General features: G+C 46.5%; 1 protein-coding gene across 1 annotated transcript in view; it reads left to right on the top strand.

The window, feature by feature from the left end:
- EEF2K (eukaryotic elongation factor 2 kinase) overlaps positions 1-13,071 on the top strand; it is a 157,604-nt gene that overhangs the window by 104,391 nt on the left and 40,142 nt on the right. The window contains exons 3-9 of the mRNA XM_007953195.1: positions 225-285; positions 3,604-3,641; positions 4,110-4,281; positions 8,936-9,085; positions 9,495-9,627; positions 10,042-10,169; positions 10,881-11,079. Of these exons, the coding sequence (XP_007951386.1) occupies positions 225-285; positions 3,604-3,641; positions 4,110-4,281; positions 8,936-9,085; positions 9,495-9,627; positions 10,042-10,169; positions 10,881-11,079 (881 nt within the window). The remainder of the gene's footprint in view (positions 1-224; positions 286-3,603; positions 3,642-4,109; positions 4,282-8,935; positions 9,086-9,494; positions 9,628-10,041; positions 10,170-10,880; positions 11,080-13,071) is intronic.

Genomic DNA, 13,071 nt, shown 5'->3' with positions numbered 1-13,071 from the left:
CTTTGTCTCATGTCATTGACCAAAATTTACAATGCAGCAGCTCCCCTCCCACTTCCTCCCCATAGTTACCTCCTCCCAGTGTCCATCCCTTCATACTCTTTTCACTTTTAGACAGTGAGTGCTGGCATCATGTTATGGACGGTACCCTCTGGGGTGGTGCTGGGCTCTGTGTGCTGGGATCACGTTATGGATCATGTACTCTTGGGTGGTTCTGGTCTCCGTAGGTACAACGCTGTCACAGGGGAGTGGCTGCAGGATGAAGTTCTGATCAAGATGGCATCTCAGGTGAGCAGGGCCCTGAGTTCCGCAGGGATCGGGCTGAGAGAGGGGCTTTCTCGAGCCGACTTCAGTCCATGCTCTTCTCCCCAATACCTGCTTTATTGTATTTTTTTTTTTTTTTTTAACTTTGGGAGTCCTTTATATCATTATTTGGGAAATTGCAATTCACCACCGATTATTGTTCTGTGAAATGAATTCAATGGGTTGCAACCATTTTAAAAAGACTAATTAAATAGACTAGAAAATACAGCATTTCCCACACAATAAAGGTTAGGATGAACTTTTTTTAAAGTACATTTTGAAAAAATTTTATTGTGGTAAAATCCCTGGCCAGCCAACTGGAAGAGATCTGTATTTGTACCCATTCCAAAGAAAGGTGATCCAACAGAATGTGGAAATTGTTGAACAATATCATTAGTGTCACACACAAGTAAACTTTTGCTGAAAATAATTAAAAAATGGTTGTAGCAGCACATAGAGAACTATTAAGAGATTCAAGCCATGGAATGAGAGATATTGCTAATGTCACATGGATCTTGGCTAAAGGCAGAGAATAACAGAAAGATGTTTACATGTGTTTTATTGACTACACAAAGGCATTCGACTGTGTGATCTTACCAAATTATGGATAACATCGAGAAGAATGGGAATTCCAGAACACTTAATTGTGCTCATGAGAAGCTTGTACATAGAACAAGAGGCAGTCCTTCAGATAGAACAAGGGAATTCTGCATGGTTTAAAATCAGGAAAGGTGTGAGTCAGAGTTGTATCCTTTCACCGTGCTTATTGAATCGGTATGCTGAACAAATAATCTGAGAAAGTGGACTCAATGAAGAAGAACATAGCATCAGGGTTGGGGCAAAACTCATTAACAGCCTGTGATATGCAGATGATATGCAGATGACTCTACTTGCTCAAAGTAAGGATGACTTGAAGCACTTACTGATGAAGATCAGAGACTACAGCCTTCAGTATGGATTACACCTCAACATAAAACAAAAAACAAAACAAAACAAAACTCACTGCCATTGAGTCGATTCCGACTCATAGCAACCCCCATTAGGTTTCAAAGGTGGTAAATCTTTATGGAAGTAGATTGCCCAGTCTTCCTTCTGTGGAGTGGCTGGTGGGTTTGAACCACCAACCTTCTGGTTAGCAGTCAAATGCCTTAGGCACTTTGCCACCAGAGCTCTTTCCTCAACATAAAGGAAACAGAAATCCTCACAACTGGACCAATAAGCAAAATCATGATAAATGGAGAAAAGTTTAAAGTTATCAAGGATTTTATTTTAATTGGATCCACAATCAATGCCTGTGGAAGCAGCAGTCAAGAAATCAAACAAAGTGTTGCACTGGGCAAATCTTCTACAAAAGACCTTTTTAAAGTGTTAAAGAGCAAAGATGTCACTTTGAAAACTAAGCTGTGCCTGATCCAAACCATAGTATTTTCAGTTACCTCATACCCATGTGAATGGTAGACAATGAATAAGATCAAAGAAGAATTGATTTGAAATATGGTGTTGGTGGAGAATATTGACTATATCATGGACTGCTAAAACAAGGAACAATCCTGTCTTGGAAGAAGTATAGCCAGAGTGCCACTTGGTACCAAGGATGGTGAAACTTGATCTGTCTTTGGTCATGTTATCAGAAGGGACCAAGACCTGCAGAAGGACATCAAGCTTGGTAAAACAGAGTGTCAGTGAAAAAGAGGAAGACCCTCACTGACATGAACTGACTCAGTGCCTACGATAGTGGCTCAAGCTTAGCAGCAATTGTGAGGGTGGTGCAGGGTTGGGCAGGACTCTGCTCTGTCATGCATAGGGTCGTTACAGAACTGTCTCAGTGACACCTAACAACAAAATATATATAACAAAAGTTTGCCATTTTAAATCATTTTTAAATGCACAATTTAGTGCTATTTGTTACATTCACCATATTTTGCTACCATCACCACTATCCATTGCCAAAAGTGTTTCATCACCTGAAGCCAGCTCAGTGCCCCTTGAGCAATGATTCCATTCCTTCCTCCCAACAGCCCTGATCACCACTAACAAACTTTGGTCTTAATGCATTTACTTATTCTAAATAATTCATGTCAGTGGTATCATACAATATTTGCCTTTTTATGAGTAACTGATTTCATTCAGCATAGTATTTTCGAGGTTCATCTGTGTGGTAGCATGTATCAGAACTTAATTTTTCTTTATATCTGAATAACATCCCATTGAATGGCTAGACCACAATCTGTTTAGTACATTTTTTAAAAGATAATACTGTATTTTCTGTGAAGGTTTACATAACAATTCAGGTTCCCATTTGACAATTTTTGTACAAATTGTCCAGTAACATTGGTTATGTTCCTCACAATTTGAACTTTCTCATTATTTCCATTCTAGTTGTTTCATTTCCATTAATCTAGTTTCCTGCCCTCTTACATTTTCATCTTTGTTTTAAAGTAATTTCTGACTGTTTGATCTATATGGGTGATTTTCAAAGGAGCATGGTACTTATGAGTGACATTATTTTTTTTAACCAATTTGATGAGCTCCTCCAATCTCATGTTAAGTGTGTTTTTTATTGAAATGTAACATAACACAAAAATGTGCATATATCATAAGTATAAGCTCAGTAAGTTTTCACAAGTGAACACACCCGTGTAACCAGCATCCAGATCAAGAAACAGAATGTAACCATCCCCTGCTCCCAAAGCCCATCTCAGCCCTGGTCAACCCCTACTCCCAAGGGTAAACACCATGCTAACTTTTAGCTCCCTAGATGAGTTTTGCCTGGTTTTATACTTCATGTAAGTAGAACCAGACAGTGTGTATCCTTTTCAGTATGGCTTGTTTGGCTCAACATTTTGTACGTGAAGTTCTTTCTTGTTTTTCCTGTAGCGGTAATTTGTTCATTCTCATTGCTCCATTGAATGAATAGACTTAATGGTTTATCCATCTAATGATTTGTGCATTGTACTGTGGTGGACATTTAGATTGCTTCCACCTCTTTTGGTAAAATAGCCTCTGACTTGCACTGCTCCTCTCTTTCCCCAAAGCATCCTGGCTCCCAAGGGTTTCTTCCACTCAGTCAGGATGAGGGAAATGGAGGTGGGCTTCATCCTCCCAGCAGCCTCTGGGCCAGAAGGTCTGTCAGGCTTTGGGGTTGGGTTGAGGTTGACAGGAGGAAGGCCCCAGGAATTTTTGGATTGACATGAGGTCCAAGGCACCCATTCGGTAGGTGATGTCCACGAGGAAAATCTTCTAGCTCAGGGTTTTTCTGGGTGGGGTGTGGGAACTGATAACCCTCTGTGTGGTGTCTTTCAGCCCTTCGGTCGTGGAGCGATGAGGGAGTGCTTTAGGACGTAAGTGACTCCACCTGGCTCTCGGGGCCCTGCCCAGACACCCCTCAGAATCCCAAAACCTGGGGCATTGAGACATTTTTGGCCAAAGATTAGAGACAGTGGTCTTTGCCTTCTTGTAAGCCAAGCTCTTCTTCATCTGGTCTCCGTTGGGCCACGTGCAGGGAGTGGCTGTGGCGATGATGGGCTTTGGGAGAACAGGGAGCATCCCACTCATCTTTGGTGTATTGAGGCCAAGGGAAGTGGGATATGAGGCCTTGGCACCTCTTCGAGGATGCAGCAGGGGTTGGGAAGGCCCTTCTGCCTTCCCCGGAGCCCTCCAACGTTACTGGCTCTATCCAGCCAGGTGTGACATCCAGGCAGGTCAGGTAGCGTTGTGCTGTCCTGCGGACTCAAGCAGTGGTTCTTCCCAGGGCTGTGTCCCAGTGAACCTGGAGGCCCCAGATGGCCCCCTGCTGCCTCTCCCCACAGGAAAAAGCTGTCCAACTTCCTGCACACCCAGCAGTGGAAAGGGGCCTCGAATTACGTGGCAAAGCGCTACATCGAGCCTGTGGACAGGGACGTGTACTTTGAGGATGTGCGTCTACAGATGGAAGCCAAACTCTGGGGGGAGGAGTATAACCGACACAAGCCCCCCAAGCAGGTATGTGGCACCCTCACCCACTGCCTTTGTAAAGGCATGCACATCCACGGACAGTGTCCGTAGATGGGCGGTGGGTTATCCACTGCAGATTCCTATCTTCGCCGTAGCTTTTAACAGCCATTTATTGGACACTGGAAGTCTCTGAGTGGTCCAGACAGTTAACATGCTGGCTGCTGACCAGACGTTAGGGGTCCAGGTCCGCCCAGAGGTACCTCAGAAGAGAAGCTAGGTGATCTGCTTCCCAAAATCAGTCATTGAAACCCCTATGGAGAGGGGTTTCTGCCATGAGTTGCAGTTGACGCAACGGTAACCGGATTTCTGGGAATTGAGCACTTTGAGCCAAGTATCTGCAGAGAGTCATTTATTCCTTAAAACAGCGCTCTGAGGTTGGAATGTTTTTAATCCCCATTTACAGATGGGGTCTGTTGGTCAGGATTCTTTTGTCTGTAAATGACAGAAACCCACTCAATCTGGCTTACTCAAAAAAGGGAACTTATTGCCACATGTAAGTGAAAAATAGCTCTGGCCACAGGCATGGTTGGATTCAGGGCCAAACTGAGGTTGTTAGGAATCTTCCTTTATTTCTAGCCTCCACTGTCTTCTGTGTTGTTATCACTGTCAGGTAGCCTCTGGCCTTGCACTGGTATGTCAACTGTCAGAAGCTGCAGGTTCACTGTGTGCCCTCTCAGCAACCTTGTTGGAATGACAGGATCTATTTTCCCACAAGTTCTAATAAAAATCTCAGAACTGGGTTTCCTTGGCTCTTATTAGGTTAGATACCTATTGCTCAGCCAATCACTGTGGCCAGGAGGAGGGGATATGCAGATTAGGCAAGCCTGAACCAAGCCCACCCTTAGAACTAGGAGTATAAGTCATTCCACCAGACTTCCTAGCCTGAGATTGAGGAAGGGGTGTCCCCTTTCCCCACCCCACCCCAAAAAAAAAGCAGAAGAAGGGAGGAAGTAGGTATTAGATGGATAGAAACAATATGTTCTGTAAGGAACATGGGACTCGGGTTAAGTGGCTTGCCCAACCAGGCAGGACTGGAGCCAGGGCTCAAATCCAGACCTTCTGACCCCCTGGCAGGCTGGCCCCTGGGTGAGTAATGAACCAGCCAAGAAGAATTTCCTGTTGCCTGTGGGCATCTTAGGAAACATTGCTGTGGGCCTCTGCCTAAATTCACAGTTCAGTTCTTCGGCTGTTGGAGCACTTACTAGATAACAAGACATTGTCTCCTGCATGCAGCAGGAGCATTATTGAGTGCCTGCTATTTGCAGGGTCCTCGATGATGCACATTCAGGCTGGACACAGAAGCCATAGTCTCCACCCTTGGAGGCTGTGACCTGCGTAGTAATTCACTACACTTCAGCTCGGCCTTCTTTCTTTCTCCCCTAAGCTTGTTCCTGTCTTAGGACCTTTGCCCTGTCTGTGTCCCACGCGGTTAAATGACTGGCTCCTCTCATAGTTCAGGTCTCCGCGCGTCTGTCACCTCCTCCGAGAGCCCATCCCAGACCACACTAAATGAAATAGCTTTTTCCATCCAGTCACCCTCTGCCACATCATCCTGGTTTGTTCTGTTTCATTTTCTTCAAAACACCTAGCTATCTGGGAGAGCCTTATCCTTTAGTTCATTGTTTAGATTTTTGGTTTGGTTCGTTCATGTTCAGTAAATAATGTTGTTGTTGTTGTTGTTATGTGTCCTCAAGTTGGACCTGACTCATAGTGGCCCCTCCTTGGGGTGCCAAGGCAGTATCACTACAGAAGTAGATTGCCTAACCTTCCTTCCGAGGAGTGGTTGGTGGGTTTGCTCCGCCAGCCTTCTGGTTAGCAGTCAAGTGCCTTAGGCACTATGCTACCAGAGCTCCCTCAGTAAATAATATTGAGCATGAGTTAATGAATGGGGAGGATGGGCTGCTTTGCTGAGGTACTGGCTGTTCACTCATGACTGTACTCCTGCCCCTCACCTAGTGAGCCCTCAGGCCAAGAAGGTTGCCCTGCTGCTTCCTTGTAGGGATGGAGCCAGCATTTGGGGTGGGGACCCTCTGAGAACTGGCTGTTCCTTCCCCTCAGGCTGGTTCTTGGAACTGAGGCCATGTCTGAGGAAGTACTCAGTCCTCAGCTGTGGACTGACCCAGCCTCTGCCGCTGTCCTCTGAATCCCTCTGGTGACTTAGCTGAGCAGTTCCAGGGTTGTCATTTCCTCGGGAAACACAGGGTACCTCCCAGGTCTGTATTTCCCAAGGGTGGCATTGAAGGAGATGTGGTGTGATGGACAACTCCCTGTGCAAAAGGGCAGGGGCCACAAAACCAACAAAGAATCACAGGTCTTCCCTATTTACAGACCATGTTATTGGTTGCTTTTGAGTCGATGCAGTCTGTGGCGATGCCGCGTGTGCAGAGGAGAACTGCTCCACGGGTTTTCAAGGCTGTGATCTTTGGGAAGCAGACCGTTACTTCTGAGGCACCACTGGGTGGGTTTGACCTGCCAACCTTTTGGTTAGTAGTCCAGAGCTTAATAAACCATACACAGTATTCATTTTGTTCTGTACACAGAGTTAGCTTCTATCTCTTTAAAAACAAAAATCCAGTAAGGAACATCAGCCAGTTAACCACTTGCATCAAGTCTGTTGTGACTCATGGCGACCTCCTGTGTGTCAGAATGAACATGTGCTCCATAGGGTTTTCAGTGGCTGATTTTTTTTTTTTTTAATGTGTTATGTGGGTGAAAGTTTAAGAGCAAATTCACTTTCCATATAGCAGCTCACGTTCACTTGTCTCGTGACATTGACTATAATTTCCCACAGTGCAATAGCTCTCCTCCTGCTCCCTCCTCATAGTTATCTCTGCCCTGTGTCCTTCCCTCCTATGTACTCATGCCCAGCTAGCTATGTCCCTGTGCGTATACAGCCCTTCTGTTCGCCCATGATTGATCTCTTCAGGGAGCGTGCGTGCCTAGTGTAAATGTTCAACTCATATACCTGTCTTTTATTTGGCTGGAAACCACAGGAGTGGGTTCAATTCCAGACCTAAAGGGCAGCTAGGAGGCATAGTCTCAGGGGTTCATCAGGCTCTATCAGACCAACAAGCCTGGTCCCTCTTTTTTTAATGATTTTGAGTTTTGTTCCACATTGTTCTCCCTCTCTATCCAGGATTTCCTGCCTAGATCTCCCTCCGAATGGTTGACAGTGGTAGCTGGGCGCCATCTAGTTCTTCTGATCTCATAGTCATATAGGGTGAAAATCACACGGTGTACCAGTCCCTTGGACTAATTGTTTCCATGAATCTTTGGTTTTCTTCATTCTTTTTTGCCCTGGACGAGGAGAGACCCATCGTTGCATCTAGATGGCCACTTGCAAGCATTTAAGATTCCAGTCGCTTCTGGCCAGAGTAGGAGGTGGAACAGTGTTTTGTATAGTGTGTTATGCCAGTTGAGCTGTATGTCCCCTGCGACCATGGTCCTGAGCCCATGGGTTCAACTGCTTGCTCCCTCTGGTAGCTGGCTGTGCAGTGGCTGGTTTTTTGGAAGTAGATCACCAAGTCTTTCTTCTGCGGTGCCTCTGGATGGACTCAAACCTCCAGCCTTTCAGGTAGCAGCTAAACATGTTAACTGTTTGCACAACCCAGGGACTCCAACAAATGCCAAAGTTTTCCATAACTCCCTGTTGCCACTGTTTTCAATTTGGTGTATATATTACTCTAAGGTTATTTACTACGATAACATCAGCAAACCCTGATTCACTTCTGTACATTTGCATGCATCAACGAATTTAATTGTACTCAGTCTGAGATCCCCATTCCACAGGTGAGGAAACCGAGGCACGGAGAGGTGAAGTAACTTGCCCAAACTCACAGTGCTAGTGTAAGGCACATGTGCTCACACAAAATGTCTCATTTCTCATGTAACAGTTCTGCGTTGTTGGGTGGCCCAGGGTGGACGCGTGCTTTCCGTTGAAGTCATCTGATTCTTTCTTGCTTGCTGCTCTGCCATCCCGTGTGGGTGGCCTTGCACACAGGGTCTATTCTGGCTCCTCGGCAGATGCCCACCTTACAGCCTTGGGGAGGGGACAAGAGAAGGAAGGCCATCGTGAATTGTACTGTCACTGCTGCTCACTTCCCACTGGCCAGAATTGGTCACATGGCCACACCTAGCTGCAAAGGAAACTGAACAGTATTACCCCTTGCTGGATGGCCTTGCATCATGTTAAAAGTGTCAGGGATAGAGGGTTTCATTCTAAGAGGGAAAGGGGAGAATGGATCCTGGGGGACAAATAGTCATTTCTGGCATAGAGAGCGCTGGTGGCACAGTGGTTAAGCCGTTCAGCTGCTAACCGGAAGGTTGGTGCTTTGAACCTTCCAGCTGCTACATGGGAGAAAAATGAGGCAGTCTGCTTCTGTAAAGATGACAGCCTTGGAAACCCCATGGGGGCAGTTCTTCTCTGTCCCATAGGGTTGCTATGAGTTGGAATTGACTCAGTGCTGTGGGTTTGGTTTTGGTTGGATTGGCATAGAGAGCTAGGCAGTGACGGAGCCAGGATCTGAGCCCAGGCAGGTTGGCTCAGTTCAACTCACCTCCTCTGCCCTCTCTCATCCGAAGAGGGTGCTGCCTGACCCCTGCCCCTTCACCTCACACCCCTCTCCCCCCACAACCCCACCAGGTGGACATCATGCAGGTGTGCATCATAGAGCTGAAGGAGAGACTGGGTGCACCCCTCTTCCACCTGGAGCACTACATCGAGGGTAATTACATCAAGTACAACTCCAACTCAGGCTTTGTCCGCGACGACAACATCCGCCTGACACCACAGGTGAGGGCCTGAGGGCCAGGGCGTGCTCTGCCCACACCTCTACCCCTTCAGGACTCCACCCCCAGAGAGGAGCTTCCCCAGAGGCACAAGAGGTCTTGCACCCCCAGGGTCAGCCTTAGAGGCACCTAAGCCCCTTGGATTATTTTGAAGGAGATTCTGTAACAGGACACTGTCACCCCATGCCAGCTTTTGTCTGCTGACCTAAGGTGGCCACAGGACCAGGGTCTCTTCTGAATTAAACACAGTTCCTTTGTGTGTCTTTTCTTCTATAAACTCCTCCTTGCAGAGGAACAAGACATCACCCTGGCAGAGCTGGAATGTTGTAACTCCTCAGACAGTGGCTAACCAGGGTCCACACAGCCCACAGCCTGGTCTCTTGCAACCACGTTTTTCTTCTGGCACCTCACAGGCCTTCAGCCACTTCACATTTGAGCGTTCTGGCCATCAGCTGATTGTGGTGGACATCCAAGGTGTGGGTGACCTCTATACCGACCCGCAGATCCACACCGAGACAGGCACTGACTTTGGAGACGGCAACCTCGGTAGGTGGCGAGGCCAGCTTGTTGTTTCCATGGAGACTGTTGTTGCTAGTGCTGTTGAGTTGATTCTGACTCAGGGTGACCCCATGTGTGCAGAGTGGGACTGCTCCATAGGGTTTCAAGGCTGTGACCTGTTGGAAGCAGACTGCCAGGTCTTAGAAGTCAAGCATTTAACTGTTGGCACTGTTCCGGAGCTCCATGGAAACTGCCCTCCCTGCTGAAATCTCAGATCCCTTTGTGCACCCAGGGAATAGGCTGACAAGATGTACCAAGGTCATCAAGATGGGAACCTGGGCACTCTGACCCCTGAAGTTCCGTCCTCGTTAGACCTACCCCTGCCATGTTTATGCTAAGTACCACCCCCTCCCCTCTCTCAAAACAAAGAGACAGCCCAGACCCCGCCTGCCCTGTCCACAGGTGTCCGGGGCATGGCTCTTTTCTTCTACTCGCATGCCTGCAACAGGATCTGCAGGAGCATGGGCCTCGTACCCTTTGACCTCTCACCGAAGGAGAGGGACACCGTGAATCAGAACACCAAACTGCTGGTGAGTGCCTTGTGTGAACCTGCTTGGACCACTTTTTCTCAGCCAGACTGGTGGGCCTCACTGCTACCAGAGCCAGCCTGTCCACTGTTACTGTGTGATGACAAACCACGTCCTGCTTGTTGGAGAATATCGCGTCTGAGAGGATCTCTTCCCACCTGTGCCCTTTCCTCCCTCCACCTTAGTTACTCACAAAGCCCTTCTCAGTGTCTCTAACAGAGTAACTGGTATCTACTTGAGGAGGGCCAGTTTTTGAGGGGAACAGATGTCTGGAGGTGAAGAGAGAAGGTGTATGTGTTGTCACGTAGTTGGATGAGATGTGGCTCTCTGGGCACCTCACTGTGTTCAGGATGTGCACTCCCCACTTCACCCCATCCCCTCCCCCCTACATGGACCTGATAAAAGAGTATGTTGGAGAAGTCCAGCTAAGGTTCTGGATGTGTAGTGGGAATCCCAGCTCAGGGCTGTCGAGTGTGGTCAGCAGTTTGGGGAATGCCACCTGGCAGAGCTTTGAGCTCTTGTTCCAGATGCCTCTTCTTGGAGACATTAGAGTTCGCTCCCACTGACTGTTTTCAGACTTTATGTCAGCCCCTAAATGGGCATAGATAGGGGTGTGGCTGAAAGGGCCTCATGGCTATAGAGGGACCAACAGGGAGAGCCCTTTATCCCCATAGCATGCTTGTGTGACATGAGTGTCCTTGTTAATGTCCCCAGCAATCAGCCAAGACCATCTTGAGGGGGACAGAGGAAAAATGTGGGAGTCCTCGAGTAAGGACCTTCTCTGGGAGCCGGCCCCCGTTGCTCCTTCGCCTTTCAGAGAACTCCGATGAGAACACGAGTGACATGACCTTTGACTCCCTGCCTTCCTCACCATCTTCAGCCACACCACACAGCCAGAAACTGGACCCGCTCCGTGAGTGAGGGTTTGGTCCCAGGTCATTGTGGTTGGAAGAGGGAGACTGCAGGTAGAGCAGAGCTACAAAAGCTCTTTATGTTAGAAAATCAGGCATGCTATTTCAAAAGATTCATGGCCCAGTTGGTTTCACAGGTGAGCTATTTTAGTAAACTTTCAAGAAACAGGCCTTCCAAATGCTACAAAACAGTTCCTATTACAGAAAACAAAGTAACCTGTTTTAGTGTATTTTATGAAACTAGCAAAACCAAACTGATACCAAATTTGACAAAACACCAAAAAAAAAAAAAAAAAAAACCTACATCTGGACCTCACTTTAAATGTTCATCCATCACCACTGTCTGCTTTAGAATAAGTTCTTTTTTTTAGTAATATTTTATTGTGTTTTAAGTGAAAGTTTACATCTAAAATTAGGTTCCCATTTAACATTTTTTTATACACATTGTTCCATGTCACTGGTCACAATTTTCACTGTGCGTCAGTATTCTCATTATTTCCATTCTGTTTCCATTGATCTAGCTTCCCTTCTCCGCCTTGCCCATCTCATCTTTGTTTTCTGGTAAATGTTGACCAGTTGATCTTACAGAGTTGATGGTCAAAGGGAGCACATTACTCTCAGGTGATACTGTTTATTTTATGAGCCAGTCTGTTGTTTGGCTGAAAGGTGACCTCCAGGAGCAGCTTCAGTTTCAAGTTCAAGAGGTGTCTTAGGGGCATAGTCTCGGGGGTTTACTTAGTTTTTATCAGTCCAGTATGTCTGGCCTTTTTTTTGTAGGAATTTGAATTTTGTTCCACAGTTTTCTCCTACTCTATCTGGACCTTCTATTATATCCCAGGTCAGAACGGTCAGTAGTGGTAGCTGGGCACCATCTAGTTCTAATGGTCTCAGAAGAGGCCATAGTTCACATGGGCCATCCGTCCTGTGCACTGGTTCCTTCTTTGATACTTTGGTTTCCTTCATTCTCTTTTGTTCCCTATGAGTAGAGACCAGTAATTGTATTAAATAAGTTCTCGAGGAAGAAGTGTGGCTCCCCTCAGGTGCTGATAACATTCTTTTCCTTTTTCTTTTGCTCCCTCTTTAAAAATTAGGAGCTTTGGTAGCATAGTGCCTAAGGCGTTTGGCTGCTAACCAGAAGGCTGGTGGTTCAAACCCACCAGCCACTCCTCAGAAGGAAAGTTGGGCACTCTACTTCCATAGTGATACTATCTTGGAAATCCAAGGAGGGATCCCTGTGAGTTGGATCCGACTAGACAGCAGTGAGTTTGGTTTGGTTTTAAAAATTAAAAAAGAGCCCACAACTGTGGTTTCCAGCCAAACAAAGTACAAGCATGTGAGTTAAACATTTACCTCAAGTAGACACACGCCCTGGAGAGAACAATCATGGGAGAAGGAAGGGCTGCTTATGCACAGGGAGATAGCTCAGGGTGCAGAAGAGTATGGAGGGATGGACACTGGGAGGAGGTAACTATGGGGAGGAAGTGGGAGGGGAGCTGCTGCATTGTAAATTTTGGTCAATGACATGAGACAAAATATATGTGAACTGCTGTATGAAAAGTGAATTTACTCTGTAAACCTTCACCCAAATCCTAATAAAAAAAAAATTAAAAAGAGTAAAAGGCTCGGTGATCACTAGACGTATGAGTAAACAAACTGTGGTATATCCATACTTGTATAGAGCGTGTATAAAGTGTGCAGAGGCCAGAGTTTATTAGAAGGTACCAGGGATGGGTGAAGGGAGGGGTAAGGAAGAATCATTGCTTTGGGGCACTGAACTTCTTTTAAGGGTGATGGAAAAAAAGTGGAAATGGATAGTGGTGATGGTTGAACATGACGAATGCTATTAATGCCACTGAATTATACATATGAAAATAGTGAAATGGAAAGTGTTGTGATGCATACATATTTACCACAATTAAAGAGAACAAAGCCTTGATGGCAGGTAGGGGCAGCCTAGGCTGATCTTGTAAACAGTTTCCGCAGTGGGACCAGCG

The sequence above is a fragment of the Orycteropus afer genome, unplaced genomic scaffold (assembly GCF_000298275.1).
Source record: "Orycteropus afer afer isolate SDZICR_OR568_19922 unplaced genomic scaffold, OryAfe1.0 scaffold00376, whole genome shotgun sequence".
In the NCBI taxonomy this organism is placed as follows: Eukaryota; Metazoa; Chordata; class Mammalia; order Tubulidentata; family Orycteropodidae; genus Orycteropus; species Orycteropus afer.
Note: the sequence above shows the minus strand (reverse complement) of the source record. Positions and strands in the feature narration are given on the sequence as shown.